This window comes from Orcinus orca, chromosome 16, assembly GCF_937001465.1.
Source record: "Orcinus orca chromosome 16, mOrcOrc1.1, whole genome shotgun sequence".
In the NCBI taxonomy this organism is placed as follows: Eukaryota; Metazoa; Chordata; class Mammalia; order Artiodactyla; family Delphinidae; genus Orcinus; species Orcinus orca.
Window position 1 is genome coordinate 68,032,973 of NC_064574.1, and position 19,282 is coordinate 68,052,254.

The 19,282-nt window shown below is 46.8% G+C and overlaps 1 protein-coding gene across 2 annotated transcripts in view; it reads left to right on the forward strand.

Annotated features, from left to right (window-relative positions):
* The window catches only part of PRKCB (protein kinase C beta), a 312,263-nt gene that overhangs the window by 245,684 nt on the left and 47,297 nt on the right, over positions 1 to 19,282 (forward strand). For both annotated transcript variants that reach the window (XM_004268583.4, XM_004268584.4), the window contains exon 10: positions 9,642 to 9,815. In XM_004268583.4, coding sequence (XP_004268631.1) covers positions 9,642 to 9,815 — 174 coding nt within the window. The remainder of the gene's footprint in view (positions 1 to 9,641; positions 9,816 to 19,282) is intronic.

The following is a 19,282-nucleotide window of genomic DNA, read 5'->3' on the forward strand; positions in this document are numbered from 1 at the left end:
TACTTTGAATGCAGAGCTAACAAAACTTGTTGATGCCCTGGATGAGAGATGTAAGAGAGACGAATTGAGGGAGGCTCAGTTTGGCTTTGGACTTGCGGCAGGTGTCTGTTGAAGTTGGAGGAGTGGGGAGCGGGGCTTTGGTCCCTAACTATCTCTGCCCTCTCCCCTTAGCAAGCACATGGACACACAAGTCCCTCGGGGCAAATCTCCTTAGCCAGTTGAGAGCTGGAAATTGATGCTGTGTACAGGGATCACAAGTGGTCCCCTTGGTCCTTCTCTGAAAAGATGAAGCTGATGATAACCACTGTAGTGGATAGAATTGTCTCCCCTCAATATATATTTTCAAGTTCTGACTTACTGATACTGTGAATTTGACCGTATTTGGGGATAGGGTCTTTGCAGATGTCATCAAGTTCAGAGTTCAGACGGGATTAGCGTGGGCCCCGATCCAATGACTGGTCTCCTTATAAGAAGAGGAAATTGAGGCAGAGACACAGGGAGGAGCGCCGTGTGAAGACAGAGGCAGAGATTGGAATGATGTGTCCATAAACCAATGATTGCTGGCAATCACATAAGCTGGGAGAGAGGCATGGGATAGATTCTTTCTCAGAGCCTCTAGAAGGAACCAACCCCGCCAACACCTTGATTTCAGACTTCTGGTCTCCTTAACCGTGAGAGAATAGATTTCTGTTGTTTTACGCCACACAGTTTCTGGTTCTTTGTTATTATAACTAGTACAAGTCCCTAAGTACTCATCATTTGCCCAGCACGGAGCTGAATTAAGGTGTACAGTTTGCATACTTTATCCCCCAAAGTTCCCTTAGCACCACCCAAAGCTGAGCATTGCTAGTGTATCTGTTTTATAGACGAGGAAATTAAGGTTCAGAAAAGTTAAGTGACTTTCCCAAGGTCACGCAGCTAGTATGTGGGTGGAACTTGGATATTTACCAGGTCTCCTAATTCTAAAGTCCCTGCCCTAACCATGATGCCATCTTGCCCCACGGTCAAGGACCAAGGTTCCAGGCACATTTGGCCGTTTGGATTTGCCAGTTAAGTTCATCTCCATCAACTTTCTGGCTAGGAGTCCCTGGGCTACTTTGCATTTTATCTGCTGTCACCAGAGCTGCTGCTGCTGATCACATCTCTCCCAGAAGATTCTTGGGGAGCAGATGTGGCTTGGAATTTGATAAGAACGTCCCTTCAAGACAGCCTTTCAATCTGTTTGGAATCCTCACCCTAGAGATGGAGGGACAGCTGAACAAACAGCCCATGCCCTCGATGTTGGTATTAACTGAAGTGGAAGCTCCAGAAACTGCGAGGGACAATTAATAAAAAATCATGTCTATGTAAAGGAGCATTTGAGATCATGGCCATCGCCATTGGGGCTGTGGCTGCTTTTCTGTCATTTTTCTCTCTCGTACCAACACTTCAGGGCACAGAGGGAGGGAGTAAGGTCTTCTCAAGCCACTTACTGCTTGGAAGCAGGGCCACGTCTGTCCTGTTCGTGGACGCATCACCAGTGCCTAGCATCATGCCTGGCACACGATTCCCAATAGAGCTCTTGGACTAGATGGATGAACTGACTCAGACCAAGCTCATCTTGACGAGTAGATGAGTGGTTTGTTAGTGGTTGTATAAGAAATGGAGAAAGGACATAAGTGTTCTGTTCTTGACCATGAATTAGGCCACAAGGGCTGAAGTCTCAACAGGTAGGATGGGTAGGAAAAGGAGAACAGGGCCAGGATCTGGAGTCGAATTTGAAACACTTCAGCAATAATTTGCAGACAGTACAGCCACATGACCCAACACTTGGTGCTCAGGGCTCAGAGAATCAGATGGTTAAGAGCATGGACTTTGGAGGTAGGTGACCTAGAAGGGTCACTTCCTAGTAAGAGTGACTTTGGACCACTCACCTAACTTCTCTAAGCCCTGGCTTCCTCTCCTGTGAAATGGGGATGGTAGCAGTACCTATACTACCCATCTGTGTGGAATTAAATGAAATAATGCACAGAGTAGGTAAGAAATGGGGGTGGTTATCATATCAGCCCCAAACTGGCCACCTTCTCTCACATGCTGGTCATCCCAGCATTGTCTTTCTCCCTGGCACACACATTGGCCCATTCCCTTTGAATGTCACCCCTTCTTTGTCCAGCCACCCGACTTGGTGCTACTGCTGCTCTCTCTGCTGGAGACATCTCAGAGGGCTGGGAGTTGGCATCTGGACTTTGAGTTCTAGAGCTTAAGAGCTCACTTCCTACAGTAATTCTAGACCAAGATTTGTGGATCCAGGTAGTTTAATCCTAAGGGAACACAGTTGGCTTCCCTTTGGCTGGAATATGCCTCCCCCATGTCCACTGTGCTAGTCCTGGTCATCCTTCAGGTCTCAGCTTAACCATCACTTCCCCAGGGCATCTTTTGCCGGCCCACCAAACCAGGTTAAGTCCTCCATGTGAACACTCTCAGGGCACCATGAACTTCTCTTTCAGGAGTTTAATCATAATTGAATTGGACTCATTTGCGCCGGTGTGTAAGCCTCCTGAAGGGATTGTCATTCTGCATCGCCAGTGCCTGGCGCATCCCAGACACTTAATTCATGTTTACTGAACGAATAAATGAATTGGCCAGCCTCCCAAGTCCTGGGTGAGACTAGGAAAGGTGATACATTTGGAAGGCAGACTGAATTCCATCTCTGTTGCCCATCTCAATTGAAGTCTTAAAAGTTTTTTGATTAAAAAGAGCGTTCATAACCAAACACAAGAAATAAATAAAGCAAGGTAACAGGGGCCACACCTGACAAGGCTGGGTTGCATTAGGGCACATATGAACTCAGATGAATCTGTTCTAGTTGCCTGTTGCTGCATCACAAATCATCCTCAAACTCAGAGGTTTAAAAACGACAACACTTGTATAGTATTATCTCTCATGGTGTATGTGGGTCAGGAGATGGGGAAGTCTCACGGGTTGCTTGTGGCTTGGGCTCTGTCCTGCAGTGGCTGGAGCTGGAACAGCTGAGGCTGGAGCACCCAGTGCTGTCTAGGCAGCAGGCTCTTTGTGTGGTCTCCAGGCCTCTCCACGTGGTCTCATGCTGTGGCCTCACTAGCACGGTGGCCTAGGGCTGCAAAGGCAGGCGTCCCAAGAGAAACTGAGAGAAGCTGCTATCTCCCAAGTCACACAGGATCCCTTCCACTGTATTCCATTCATTGAAGCAGTCACATAGGCTGCCCAGGTTCCAGAACAGAGGGCACAGACTCTGCCCCTTGACTGAAGAGTGCCAAATATTTACAGACATGTTTTGAAACCACCACAGAATATCACTTCTTTCATGATACCGGGAAAGCTCTAGGAAGCTCTCGAAAAGCTCTCCAAGGGCAGAGAGATTCCTATGGAAAGGAAAGCTTGATTCGAATATTAAGGAGCAAAGTTCCCTTTTCACCCCTGGTAACGACTGCGGAGAGAGCGTTGGGACACTCAAAATAAAAGGATTCTATCTGTTTTACTTCTAGACACCTCCTATCCCTCATATTAAATGAATCAATTCTGATATTACCTCAGAGTTCCTCAGAGCAACAAATTTAGTGACTAGAATCAAGGGGAAGGGAGGCGCTTGTTAAAATGCGTCCTCCCAGGCCACAGTCAGAGCTTCTGGATGAGAGGTGGCGCTTGCAATCTCCTTGTAAACAAGTACCCCACGTGGTTCTGATATAGGCAAGAGGCACCTGAAGAATGGAATTTATAAATAATGGAATTTGTCTTGTTTTAGGTCATGTACTAACCTGATGCTATTTGACTTACTGAAATTTTTATTTTTATTAAGAATTTGTACTCCTCAAGCTATAATTTTGTCTTATAGATCTTTAAAAGGTAGACATCCACTCAAGCTAGTATAAATAAAATAATAACTTTATTGGGGAGATATGGAGGTTTCTATGGAAACAGCCAAGCCTCCTGAGAGACTGGAACCAAGAGCTGGAAAGCAAGGCCTTTGCTCATTCTCTGACCTTTATTTTATTATTATTTTTTTTTGCGGTACGCGGGCCTCTCACCGCCGCGGCCTCTCCCGCCGCGGAGCTGAGGCTCTGGAGGCGCAGGCTCAGCAGCCATGGCTCACGGGCCCAGCTGCTCTACAGCATGTGGGATCCCCCCGGACTGGGGCATGAACCCGTGTCCCCTGCATCGGCAGGTGGACTCCCAACCACTGCGCCACCAGGGAAGCCCTCCCTGACCTTCTTGTTTCCCCCACGCATCCGGGTCACTTTTCTTTGCCTGCGTGTGGTAGGAAAGGACCACTCTAGGCAGATCTGTGTGTTTTTCTTTTCAGGATCCTAGACTGCCTACATGGAGCATCCTAATTCCACATCTTTCAATGAGAGAATCTGATTGGTTCAACGTAGATCAGTTCTCCACCTCTAATCCAATCAGCTGTGGCCAGATAAGTCCCCTGCCCAATCAGAACGCTCTAAGAAGGAGTTGGAAGAAATGAAAAGCATGCTAGGGTCCATATCCAAGTTAAACTGTGACCACTTTTTTTTTATTTTTAACATCTTTATTGGAGTATAATTGCTTTACATTGTTGTGTTAGTTGCTGCTGTATAACAAAGTGAATCAGCTATACGTATACATATATCATATCCCCGCCCTCTTGCGTCTCCCTCCCTCCCTCCCTATCCCACCCCTCTAGGTGGTCACAAAGCACCGAGCTGATCTCCCTGTGCTATGCGGCTGCTTCCCACTAGCTAGCTATTTTACTCTCTCACTTCGTCCCAGCTTACCCTTCCCCCAACCCGTGTCCTCAAGCCCATTCTCTACGTCTGTGTCTTTATTCCTGTCCTGCCCCTAGGTCCTTCAGACCTTTTTTTTTAGATTCCATTTATATGCGTTAGGATACGGTATTTGTTTTTCCCTTTCTGACTTACTTCACTCTGTATGACAGTCTCTAGGTCCATCCACCTCACTACAAATAACTCAATTTCGTTTCTTTTTATGACTGAGTAATATTCCATTGTATATATGTGCCACATCTTCTTTATCCATTCATCTGTCCATGGACATTTAGGTTGCTTCCATGTCCTGGTTACTGTAAATAGAGCTGCAGTGCACATTGTGGTACATGACTCTTTTTGAATTATGGTTTTCTCAGGGTATATGCCCAGTAGAGGGATTGCTGGGTCTTCTGGTAGTTCTATTTTTTTTAACTGTGGCCACTTTTGATAATGTAGTCACTCTTATTTTTTCCCGATCTTTTTTGAAATACATGTTCTAGAACAGGGGTCAGCAAACTACTGGTGCTGGGCCCACCAGCTATTTTTATAAATAAAGTTTTATTGGGACACAGTGACACCCATTCACTTGTGTGTGGTCTACGGCTGCTTTCCCACTACAGTGGCAAGTTGAGTAGTGGATACAGAGACTGTCCCCTGAAGCCTATGATATTTACTCTTTGTCCTTTTACAGAAAAAGTTTGCTGGCCCCTGCTCTAGAACTTGATTCAGTTCTATCTCTAAATTGTTATTAATGCTTTGTTTGTGTCAGCTCTGTTTTCCTCCAGATGCTATAGGAGAATTTTCCAGAGTTTGCCCCTTTGTGTAGCACTTGCAGAGGGGGGGTCCTCTGGTACTGGCTATTCTCCCCTCTACCCCGGTGGCTTAGGGCAGGGCGAGGCACTGAGAATCTTCACACATCCCTGTTGATTGACTGAAAGATAAATATCTCTACAAATGCAACAGTATTTTCTAAGGTGTGAAGCACGTAGTATTGATGATTTGCAAGATGGTTTTAGTTGAGTAATTGAGTTTTTTTAAGGTGGTACATAGGTGCCATATGAATGATAAGGTTTTTCTCTTTTTACGTTTTCTCTTAGTCTTTCTAATTACTTGAATCAGAAAGTCTCATTTGATGACAACGTGCCATTAATAGCTAACATTTGCTAATATCACTTTTTTCCTTAAACAAGAGGAAAACACAGGCCTGGCTTGGAACCTTCAGCAGCCAGCAGTATCCAGCCAGAATTTCCTAGCACTGCTTTGCTTTTATTTACTTTTTTTTAAAAATAAATTTATTATTTATTTTTTGGCTGTGTTGGGTCTTTGTTGCTGCGCGCGGGCTTTTCTCTAGTTGCGGCGAGTGGGGGCTACTCTTCGTTGCAGTGCACGGGCCTCTCTTTGCAGTGGCTTCTCTTGTTGCGGAGCACGGGCTCTAGGCGTGTGGGCCTCAGTAGCTGTGACGTACGGGCTTAGTTGCTTTGTGGCATGTGGGATCTTCCGGGACCAGGGCTCGAACCCGTGTCCCCTGCATTGGCAGGCGGATTCTTAACCATTGCGCCACCAGGGAAGCCCCCACTTTTATTTGCTTTTATGCTCATCTTCCACTTATGGCTGGTGATACTGGCTTGCCATTAATGGTGGTGATATAAAATTTCCTTTTCAGATAAATGTAGTTAAGTAAAGATGTGACTAGATTTAAAAAATACTAAGTAAATACCAGTTTAGGTGGTAGGGAAAAAATGTGAAAAAGGCACGTGAATGATTGATTGAAGTTTGGAAACACTTGCCCTAAAGTACCTGCCATAGATACAAAGCAGTCTCAGTGTCCAGAGGAGGGAGTGACCTGTTTGGTCTACGTGGATCATTGAGAGATAGAGAGGAAGGGAACATCTGAGCTGAATCTCAGATTTTCTGAGCAGTGAAAGCGTGTGGAAGGACACTACAGGCACTGGCAATAGAAGAGCCAGAGGAGAAGAAAGAACAGGATGTGGTCAAGAAATTGTTTGACTTGCGGGAGTCACTGAGGGACTTGAAACATTTGAGTAGCCTGGTCAGATCTGCGCTTTTAGAACAATCATTAGCTCCAGCAGGTTAATCTCTCTGAGCCTCAGTTTGTTCATGTGTAGAAGGGGAGTAATTGAAACAGACGTAGGGTGTTCACCCCTGCCTCTGGTGCCTGGGGAAATTCCCAGCCATCTGTCCTGCTACTCCTCCAGACAGGGGACTGCACTGACATTCAAGGTGTCCAGGGCCCCTCCCCTGTGTTCCTGGGTGGTGGTGGGGTGGGGTGCGTTGTCTACGAGTACTCTGGGTTGTTAGATGGTACGTTGACCAGTGGTGACGGGGCAGTGGGGTTGCCACACTCACAGCCAGCTCAGCGCTGAGCCCCTCCTGTGTACTTGGGGGTCCTCTCAGCTGATGACTCTGCTTCCATCCTCCTTCAGTCTCTCTACCCTTTCGCCTCCGGCTAAGTCACCTCTTCGCCCTTGCCCCAGCCCTGCCTTCTCAGGAATCTGGGAGCAGAAAACCCCTATCTCCAGCCTACTCTTAACATCTTAGTGGAGTCATTGGTTCTGCCTTGGTTGAGGACTAGGGAAGGAAAAACGGCTCTGGGTACCCCTGAGGGAGCAGAGGGAGATGGGAAATGAGCTAAAGACACGCACTCCAGCACTTTGAGCCCTCCTCTGCCATGGGGGCGAGTGGGTCTGCTGTGAGGCTGAGTAGATGCCCGGCAGGGAGGACCTGCCCAGCTGGCAGCTCGTATTTCTATGGTGAGGCTGGGGGAGAAAGCAGTCGGAAAAGTCCTCTTGGTGCGGAGGTGTGCGTCAGGGACTTTCTCCCTAAGTGCTCTAGATTCCTAGGCCTGAATCGCCCATGGCCACCCCTGGCTGTGATGAGAGAAAAGGTGGTGCGGGCAGGAGACGGGCCTCTGTGAGGGGCGGCGAGCGCAGCCCAGAGCTGCCGTGCAGGAGTCCAGTCAGGCCTCTTACCATCAGGGCAGGAGCTGAGCGGACTGTACAAGCTGCCCTCCTGCCTCGGGGCTCCCTCTGTGCGTCACTCCCTCTGGTCCCAGGCCTCTGTTGCTCTCTCTGATCCTCCAGCTGAGTCAGGGACGAGCATTTCATTTCCTCAGCCACCTAAACTCCTTGAGGATTCTTCTGGAACTCTCACACGTGGAGTGTATAAAGGCAGAGACCTTGGGATCAGGTAAACCGGAGTTCAAATCCTGGCTCTGTCCCTAACTGAATTTGTGGTGTGACAGGTCACTTAGCTTCCCTGAGCCCCGGGCTCCTATGAAGTAGGGCTCTTTTCTTTTTAATTAATTAATTTTTAAACTAACTTATTTATTTCTTATTGAAGTGTAGTTGATGTACAATATTCTGTTACCGGTGTACAGTATAGTGATTCTCAATTTTTAAAGGTTATACTCCATTTACAGTTATTATAAAATATTGGCCATATTCCCTGTGTTGTACAATATGCCCTTGGAGCTTATTTTATACCTAATAGTTTGTACCTCTTAACCCCCCACCCCACTGCTCCTCCCCCCTTGAAATAGGGTTCTTAATGGTACCGACTTCCTAGGGTCTTAGGCAAAGTGAATGAGACATAATAAATGAAAACCATTGTCTGGCACCCTGGTAAGCACTCAGAATATTGTGGTGATTGATATTATTGCCTGCGAAATGTCTGACACGGTACACACAGTATATAGTTACTTCAGTCTGATTGCTTCTTCCTCCAGGAAGCCATCTCAGAAGCCCCCAGACCAGGTTGGGTCTTGTACAGTGTGGTCCCGCCCCATGCTCCCTAAGAGGCTTCTTGAGAATGGTACCTGCTGGTCACTGTTCTCTCTGGCATAGTCACAGCCAGTGCAAATAATGATGTGTCACAAGCCACACTGATTAACATGCTCGGATTGTGACCACAGCTGCATGAAAGGAAGCCCCAGGACAACAGGAGAGGATGTTAAAATATTACATTAATCATCCCTGTAATTAATGTCCAAAGTCTTCCTTCCTCCCTAGAATGCAGGGTCAGAGAACATGCCTGCTCATCTAATGATGCTTCCCCGGTGCTTAAAAGGCTCTTAATGAATATTAAACAACTGAAAGAATACGGAAACAGTTGCCCCAAATTCAGTTCTTTCAGGAATTCACTCATTCCCTCCTTCAACAAATACTTCTTGAACACCTACTGTGTGCCAGGCACCGTTCCAGACTTTGGGTTACACCAGTGAACAAAGCAGGCAAAGATAGTTGCCCTCATGGGGTTTGTATTCTAGTCATGTTTGGCTGGCATTGATACGTATCCCAAAGGGATATCCGAATACTTGCTCATCACTCTTGGCACCATCCTCTATTTTTTAAAAATTAAAAAAAAAAAATTTTTAGTGATACGCTTTTTAAAAATTTGAAGTATAATTGATGTACAGTGTTGTGTTAGTTTCAGGTGTACAGCAAAGTGATTCAGTTTATATACCTTTATTCCTTTTCAGATTCTTTTCCATTATATGTTATTACAAGGTACTGAATTCCCTGTGCTACACAGCAGGTCCTTGTTGATCTATTTTATTTATAGTAGCGTGTATCTGTTAACCCCAAACTCCTAATTTATCCCTCCTTGCCCCCACCACTTTTTCCTTTAGTCACCATCAGTTTGTTTTCTACGTCTGTGAGTTTGTCTCTGTTTTGGAACCATCCTCTGTTGATTGGGTTCAGCCGTTCAAGGTGCGAGGTCTGTGGGAAACTTCACGTGTCGTACCAGCATCCACCGAGGGCACGTGGACTAAGCTTGGAGCAGATCTGAGTGACCGTCAGCCGCCTGTGGCTTCCCCGGGGCCCCTTCCGCTACTACACTGACGTGCCTGCTCTCTCGCAGGTCATGCTCTCGGAGCGGAAGGGCACAGATGAGCTGTACGCCGTGAAGATCCTGAAGAAGGACGTGGTGATTCAAGATGATGACGTGGAATGCACGATGGTAGAGAAGCGGGTGCTGGCCCTGCCCGGGAAGCCGCCCTTCCTGACCCAGCTGCATTCCTGCTTCCAGACCATGGTAACCGCCTGGGGGCCTGGGCCACTCCCTCTCCAGCCTTCAGGCTTTGGCCAGAGCTGTCCCAGCAGCGGCCACCCCAGACAGACACCCGGACCCTTCCCGTCCTAGAGACAGGAAGCTGTCAGGGCCCAGGGACAGCCGGCCGCGGAGTATTTCTGAGGTTGCGGCTGAGAAGCACTCTCCCCTGAGGCAGATGCTGTTTCAACAAAGATAAAGAACTCAGGCAATTGGTTTTATAACCAAGGGAGCAGGGCCTTCCTCTGGCGGCAAGAGGTGACTTGCGGACAGGAAGTCAGGACTCACAATCTGAGATGTACTAGCAGAACTTACAGATGGGGATGAGGGATAAGGTCCTCCTATGTGCCCCTAGAGGGTCACAGTCGGCCCTGTGGACTCTTCAGGTAAATGCACGAGTTCACGTTGCAGGTTGCATGGACCTTCTTGGAGGAGGGGTTGCCTGAGAACACAGCCCGCAGAGGACTCCCGGGGCAGGGGACACAGCCTGGGCAGGGACTAGTGAGGTCAGAACCAGGCTCCTAAGAAGAAGGGGGCATCTGTGCACTGTCTGCTATTGACTGTGATTCTCCCTCTATCTGTGAGAATAAGAGATGTCCCTTCAAGCAACTCCTTACCTTTCCCCTGTTCAGACTAAACCTTGGTCTCCATACCTAGGGGGGTACTTGTGGCGATCAGGCAACAATTTGGGGACCCATTCACCTCTCCAGGTTCTGCTATGACAGACCCCATTGCCTTGTATCCACATGTCTGTCTCCTCTGCTTTAAGAGTATGACCTTCTCAGAAACGGGACCCAGCTTACTCAGCTCTATACCTCATCTGTGAGCCTTTCCCAGGTACCAGGCACTGTGGCGGGGCGGGGCAGGGGGCAGGGGAGAGATGAGGCAGAGCGTAAATGCAAAGAGATACAAAGTTAATTCTCGCTTTGGGAGCTTCTAAGGGCCAAAGGCCTAGTGTCTTGAAGATGCTTTAAGGGAGTTTTCAAGATTATTTTGACTCTCTCCAGTTCTCACCCTACATCCTGATTGTAGAGCCCAACCCCTGTGCGAGATGCGACACTATTGCAGGTTGCGTGTACCTTAAAGCTTGGGGCTTGCTCTCTTCTCCAGCATCACCAAGTCCTGTGCTCTGCTGAGTTAGACTGAGTCCCTCCAGCCTAGGAGGATGCAGAACTGGGTTTGGGGTGGGTTTTCTCAGTGCAGGCCATACGCCAGGCATAGAACTACCTGTTGTGAAAGGGGTAGAGCCAGAGCCCAGCCCCGTCCCTGTTCTAAGTAGTCTCTCGATACATTTGGGGTCAAGATCCCAGCTTTGTCACTTTCTGGCCGAGTGGCCTTGGGAAAATTAGAAAACCTCTTGGTATCAGTCTCCTCATTTGTGAATGAGCTACGTCCAAGGTTGCTATGAGGAGGAAATGAGATTATACATGAGAAACACTTAACACAGTGCTTGGTACCTGGTGAACGCTCATAGATGCTGGTTATTCACTTCACAAGCATTTAGCATTGGCCTTGGCCTGGACCAAGTACTGAGGTATAGTGCTGGGTAAGCTGGGTCCTGTTTCTGAGAAGGTCATGCTCTTAAAGCAAAGTAAACAGACGTGGGGATAGTTACAGAACAATGCAATGGGGGGCTGTGGTAGCAGAACTTGGAGAGGTTGTTGCCTGATCGCCACAGGGGCATCTATGTTTTGGGTGCAGGGATGATTTTCTGCTGGGGCCCATTCCCTGAATCCCAGACAATCTCCCTACCACAGGTCATCAAGGGAAGGAACATTCTAGGCAAATGTGTACAGTATTCCCCTGTGTGGCTTTGGCCCACCAGCCTCTTGTTGGGGTCTGCTGGTGACGAGGGGCTACAAGAACATTGTTCACTCCACTGCAGCAGGACTAAGCGCTGAAATCGTGTTTGCGAAAGTATAGAGCGGGCACCGCCATGCAGAATGGTCCTGGGTAGCTCAAAGGGGGATTTTGGGTGGTGCACGGATTTTAAATTACATTCTTTTCAGTTCACTTTATGTTCTTCTGAGTACCTCAAAGAGAATGTTTCTGTTTGGTGCTAGCATGGCCATTAACATCTTTTTAACACTTGACTTTTTTTTTTTTTTTGCGGTACGCGGGCCTCTCACTGTTGTGGCCTCTCCCGTTGCGGAGCACAGGCTCCGGACGCGCAGGCTCAGCGGCCATGGCTCACGGGCCCAGCCGCTCCGCGGCATGTGGGATCTTCCCGGACCGGGGCACGAATCCACGTCCCCTGCATCGGCAGGCGGACTCTCAACCACTGCGCCACCAGGGGAGCCCAAACACTTGACTTTTTAACGAAGAGAGAGGACCAAGCTTCAGGTTCTGAGCTTTGGCAAAGAGCAGTTTCTAAGTCGCTGTTTTGCTTTTATTTTCCATATATTTTTACAGATTTCTTTCATTTATGACAATATAAAGTCTTTTCATTTTTAAATTTTGAGATATTATAAGACAAATATAGAGAAACCACACACAACTGATGCTTTAATAATGAGTTGTTACAAGGTTACGTTCCTCCTACCACCATCCAGGTTGAGAAAGAACTTAGCAGCCACTCTAGAAGCGTCTCTACGTCCCAATCTCAACCTCCCCGCAAATGGGAGCTTGACTTCCTTGCCTGTCTCTATAGTTTTATCACTTAAGTTTTAGCATCCCTTGATAAGATAGTTTACTCTTTCCCATTTGTAGAAATTTGATTTGTCTTTTAATAGGGTGATTTCCCTCTCCATTCCTTCCATCCCTTTCTTTTATCTGCTAAAGATCCTGGGCTGTTTGAGCCACAGCGTTTTCACAGTCTGGATTTTGCTGAGTGCATAGTCATGGGGCCCCTCCACATGTTTCCTCTGTCCTCTGTGTTTTCTGCAAATTGGTAGCTGGACCTAGAGGTTCGGTCAGACCCAGGTTTGACCCCTTTGGCAAGACCATAGATGGCTGTGTGTTTTTTCATCCAAAGTCACATAATGTCCGGTTGTCTCTGTTTTTGTAAAGTGTTGGCGACCAATGATGCTCTGCGCCTAGGTCCATGAATTCATTAAGGATTGTGAGATGGTGATATCCTAATTCTGTCATTCCTTTTTCTTTATTAGTTGGAATTCTTTTATAAAGAGAGACTTCCCTCATCTATTGCTTGGTCCCCTGGTGATACAGTTCATATAGGAAAGACAGGATAGATGCGTGACAATTTTTTTTGTTATTTGACAGTTTTCATGAACTGGCTCACTGTTACGCCCCAAAGGTGACAAAAGTTTGCTTTTAAAATAAAATTTTTGAGTAAAAGAATAGAGTCCTTGGGCTTCGCTGGTGGCGCAGTGGTTGAGAGTCCACCTGCCGATGCAGGGGACGCAAGTTTGTGCCCCGGTCCAGGAAGATCCCACGTGCCATGGAGCGGCTGGGCCCGTGAGCCATGGCCGCTGAGCCTGCGCGTCCGGAGCCTGTGCTCCGCAACGGGAGAGGCCAGAACAGTGAGAGGCCCGCGTACTGCAAAAAAAAAAAAAAAAGAGAGAGAATAGAGTCCTTGTCAAGAAAAATATTCAGTGAGCAATAATTCACATTACATGGGACTTGGCAAAGATCAGGAAGGGCATACATCTTACAAGTCCAAATCCCTGGTGTTACCTTGGGGAGTTAAGGCCTAAAGATATTCAAGTAGTGACAGAAATGGGATTAGACTAGACTCTTAGACCTCTAGACTCTCTCATTCTCACATCTTTTCTTTTTTTCCATTGGTGGTTCCCAAACTGACTCGTGGACATCACCACATAAAGGACAGTCTCAGTGGTAAACAGACTGAGTGGTAAACAAGGAGATCTTGTTCTCAAGGCCGGGCTAACTTGGAGCAGCAGTTTTCAGTTTCAGTTGGATGTGTTGAGATTGGGGGAACTTGGTCATTTGTGACTAATATTCATTAAGTACAGTATCTTAATTTGTAATTTACTGTTTTAAACACGACAGAGTAGAGTGGATTTGAGGCTCTTCTTTTAACATTGAGCCTTGGATTTCATTATGCTTTCTGGAATTGGAGAGTAGGGTCTGGGTGTGCATGGAAATTGTGCAGCACCCTGGGTCCCCTCCAGGAGTTGTCACCTGCCAGGAAATAGAGATTAAGAACCGAGAGAACGTAAAACACGAGAATTGAGTGGATTCGAGTCTTGTATGGGGATGGAGGCCTCCTACTGAAGACCGACCCACGGTCTCCCACTCCAGCAAGGCCAGGGACGGAACAGGTTGCTTTCTTGTTGGTGAGGATCAGATGAAATCGTTAACTCATGTTGAGGGGCTGTATTGTTTGGGGGGGAAATGTAACTTTAAATAGCAGAGTTACGCTTGGCTTGGGGAGATACACTCCCTGCCAGCTGAACTCGAGGCCCTTGGGGGGCTGAGCGGGGCTGGCTGAGGGGAGAGCAGAGACCCTCCCATCTCACGTCCACTCAGCAGCAGATGCTCATTGAGTAAAAGGCCCCCACTGACAATTTTTTTCATTTACTTTTTCTTTTGGCTAAGCACATATATTTTAATTTTACATAAATTTATTTCAAAGGCCTAATAATGCCTACTATACGTGAGGCATAAGCCACATCCGTGGCAGCCCTTGCATGGGTCCCGACATCGTCCCAATGTCACAGACGGGCGCTGAGGCCATACAGCTAGTACGTTTCAGGGCCAGGACTTGAACCCAGGCAACCTGGCTCCGAGGGGCTTTACACTTAATCCCTGCACTATGAGGTCTTTTGAGTGTACGTTACCCGATTTCCACTCTACCTGACGCGCGTGGGGGCAGAACCGCCAGCAGCCAACCTGTCTCCAGGCTCCAGCAGGGGCCCGGCCACATCCTTCACCTGGTGCTTCCTCCTTCAGCTTTCCCATCCCTGGAGTGGATCTGACTTTCTGTCTGTGCATCTGCCATCCTGTGGGCCTTTGAAAACTCTGTTTCGTTCCACCGTCACAAAACATCTTGGGTGGAAGGGATTATCTGACACCCGACTTGGCAGGTGAATGGATTGAGGAACTGGGATGTAGGGTAGTTTTCCCTGGACACAGCACAGGGTCACAGGCCCACTGAACCCAGAGCCCAAGCTTTTGCTAGCAAATTATGTTGAGTGGCTACCAAAGTGGCCTCAACAGGGATGATCAAAACCACAAAAAGCAGCAGCCTTAGTGTGTCAGCCTGTGTCAGGCACTGTGCTCAGGGCTCTACAGGTAACCTCTCATTTTATCCTGCTGACACTTTGACTGGGTGGGCCCTGTGACTACCCCCAATGTATAGATAAGGGCGCTGATATTCAGAGAAGTTCAGTAACTTGAGCAATGCCACACACAGTGAGGGGGGTGGCACTGGCATTTGTTCTGTAAGACTCTAGAACCCCAAACCCCGAAGCCTTGCTATCCTGCCTCTGCCTTACTTCCAGATTCCTTTTTCTAGTTTAGGAATTATCTTCATTGTCATGATCACATTTAATTTTAACAAGAACACCACAAGCACGTATTACTGTCCCCACTTCTGCAAAGGAAACCAACCCTCAGAAATTTGAAATGCCTCAGGTTACACTGTCGGTAAGTGGCAGGTGTCCTCATGCCCCTTCAGGTGTTCTTTTCACTATGAAAGAGTCACCTACTTACCCCACAAGGATGTTGCGATGATTGGAAAGATTTCGTGGTGGGAGTGATTTTCAAATTTAGGGAGCCCTGCCTATAGGTGAAACAAACCATTGTTAACCTGGCTCAGGTGAGCAGGAAGGCCCATGAAGGTGGTCATCGTCTCACGCTCACCTTCTGGAGTTGCATATCCTCTGACCCCCAGACTGGTGCTCCAGAGGTGGAGGCGTCCTGGCTGGAATAGGCAGTATCCCTAAAGCCAGCATCTCTGAAAGTCAGATCATTACTGCCAGTCTACAGGGGGTACTAAGGCTTATTGATTCTGTCAACAAATATTTATTTGTTGACATAAATATGTCAGGACCCAGCTGCATCCCTGTGAGGGTACATCAGTGAACAAAAGAGATAAAGTCCCCTGTTCCTTTGGAATTTACATTCGAATGGAGGAGACAGATAATAAACAATAATAACAAAAAATAAAGGGGGGAGAGATGGATGGATGAAGACAGAGATGCTATTTTTGATTGGATGATCAAGGAAGGTCTTTCTGATAAGGATGACATTTGAGCAGAGACCAGAGCAAATGAGGGAGCGAGGCACGTGGATGTCTAGGGGCAAAGTGTTCTAGACAGCAGGGAGAGTGAGTGTAAACGCCTGAGGCAGTGACATGCTCGGCATATATGAGGAGCAGCAAGGAGGCCAGTGTAGCCTGAGTGGAGCGTCATTTTGTATTTTGTGACCCAGAATTCTTTTATGAATCATCTGCCTTTAAAAAATGACAAATTTATTATAACATGCTGCAAATTTGATATGGTTTTTTTGCTAGAGACTTAGAATTTGGAAGATAAAAGATGCTTGATAAAACAGAAAAATCTTGAAGGTGGTCAGAATAGATAAAAAGGAAAAAGACACCCTACCAATATACAAAACAATATTTGTCATTCTTAAAACGATACACATTTAATTTCTAAAAACTTGTTTAGAAAAGCAAAGTTACATCAGAAGTATTCCTAGACAACTGGATTTTAAAGACCCTTGAAAAACATGCATGACACAATGTTAACAGAAAATGTAAGATATTACATTCTATTTAAGAGATTATTCTCAATGTTTTAAAATTGAATCTGCACACGGAAAAGAATCAGAGACACAGATAAGATAAATCGAAACTTTGATTTGATTTAGGGAGGGGCCAGTGGATAATTGTCTTCATTTTGAATTTATATTATTTCAGGAGAGTCGATAATAAAACAAGTTAAAAGTGTTGAATGTGCCACAAGATGGCAAAAGTTAATACTCAAATACACAGATACAAAAGCCATCAGAAGGGGGTTGAATTTTTAGAGAATTGCTCATTAGAGGAACTGATCTTCGGAGAATGGGGTTTAGGCCAATTGTTCTAGAAGCACAAAGGGATAAGCACGAGCTTCTCAGTCAGATAAATCTGGGTCTATGATTACTGGCTGTGTGACCTCCAGGAAGTCACTTAACAGATCTGCATATTCGTTTCATCATCTTTAAAGTGACATAAGAAGTGAGGATTAAAAGAGGTGGTGTGGGCTTCCCTGGTGGCGCAGTGGTTGAGAGTCTGCCTGCCGATGCAGGGGACACGGGTTCGTGCCCCTGTCCGGGAAGATCCCACATGCCGTGGAGCGGCTGGGCCCATGAGCCATGGCTGCTGAGCCTGCGTGTCCAGAGCCTGTGCTCTGCAACGGGAGAGGCTGCAACAATGAGAGGCCCGCGTACCACAAAATAATAATAATAAAAAATAAAAGAGGTGGTGTACAGAGTGCAGAACAAACAAAAAGGGAGGCTACCCGCATTATTTGAGCTGGGCTGGAGGGGCACCTGGCTGGAGGGGCACAAAAGGATTATGTTTCCTCCAGCCCTTTTGCAGTTTTTCCCGGGTACAATTGTCAGCCCAGCACATTCATGCAGTTTCCCAACCGCCAGTGGGCACAGACAGTTAAGTCTCCTAAGCAAAACATCTATTTTAAATGTTTTCTTTTCAATTGAACATATGCACTTCTTTTTTCTTTTTTTTAAAAATAGAATTAGATTTTATGAGTCATTGAAGGACAGGAATTACTTCCTCCCCAAATTTGCTGTTGTAGCCCAGCAAGAACTCAGTTGCAAGGCATGCCGGGAGGGGTGTCAACCCAGAATGCAAAAAGGGACAGGGAGGGGGATCAGGATGATTCAACTTGTAGAGTTGGCCCCTGACGACATGTCCATTGAGCACCGAGAGTGTCCAAGTGGTCCTGGTTACTCGGGGTCAACTCTGGGTTGGCAGCAGTATCCAAGGATATAGTTTAATGTAAGGGCGTTGCTGTAGGAAACTGTAGGAAACTGAAACTCTTAGTCTCAGTTGGCCATGGTTGAGTTGCAGGAAACAGAATACCTCTTCCAAACTAGCTGATGTTAAAAAAAAAAAAAAAAAAAAAGAAGAATTATTGGAAGAAAAACAACCCAAAGACAAAGATGTACCTGAGCGTCATGAAGATCTAGAAACTGTAACTTCACAGCTTTCTAGACTGGATCTCTGTTTCTTTTTCCTTGCTTTCTTTGTTTCCCCACCCCCACCCCCCCCACCCCCGCTCATGGTAACGTGGCTTCCCTAGTCCCTCGCAGTTTGCCTATCCACCAAATTCCCCAATTCCAATTCATACACAGGAAAGAGAATCTGATTGATTCAGCATAGGTCAGTTGTTTTATTCCTAGCCCAATCACCTAGTCATTGGCTACTAATTCAGCAGGAACCTTTAAGAAGGGGGTGTATCTACAGGGAAGGAATAATTGGCGCTCTTGTCAGGTGGGAGACGCCACCTTGAATCCAAGGAGACCAACTGGGTTGGAGCAGGACACAGCCTGCTGCTAGCAATGCAAACATGGTATTCAATGCATCCAAGGAGAGGAAGCTGGAGAGAGCTTGAAAGGTGTCTGGGCCTCAGGCAACTAAAGCCATCCAAGAATCTTGAGTGCAGGAAAGGACCCAGGAATGCAACCCAGGCATGTAGAGCCGGGGTGGGGAGGAATAGACACAGCCTGGTTCTCTCTGCCCTCTGATGGTGGCTTTTGCATATTCATTCAATAATCAAAGGTCCATAGAATTCCAAGGAAGAAGAGAGATGGCCCTAGCCCTTGAGAACTTTGCTCTCTATGTGGAAGGGCAAAGCTTAGAAAGCAGAAAATACAGTTAGAGGAGCATCAAGTTGCTTGATTCTGATAGAGATTCTTAGGCTATAGAATACAGAGGAAAGAAGGTGTCCACACACTCACTTGAGTGAGCCTCTGTGAGTTTGCATGGACCCCATGCATTATCTGTTACATCTTTGCAAACCCATATGGAAGAGAAGCTATTCCTGCCCCTTTAGGAAGGCAGGGGAAGTTTAAGTAACTGATGCAAGGTCTCAGAGTAAGTAAGCGGGATAACCGGCACTTGAACCCAGTACTAGCTCGTGCCACAGCTAAGGCTCTTAACTGCACAGCTTCTTGATAGAAACAGATGGATCTTTGCAGTAAGAGGAACAGTTTACAGACAGGATTGATTCACTGACCAGCTTGGAAAATCACTAAAGATCATTAAATAGATTAACGCTTATGCAACTCACCTTAGAGCAGGGTACGCGCTTAGAGTTGCCCACATTGTTGATTTTCTCTGTCCATGGTATCTTATTAAAAGTGGCAAGTGTCCTCCTGACAGTCACATGGGCATTGTGTCACATCCCACTTTCAGCTGTCTTGGAGGAACAGTGATTATCTCTTTAAATGCCCTGCCTTATCCAAGGCCTCCCCTGGTGAATTCTGCACATGCAATCCAGCCATCGTTTTAAATCAGA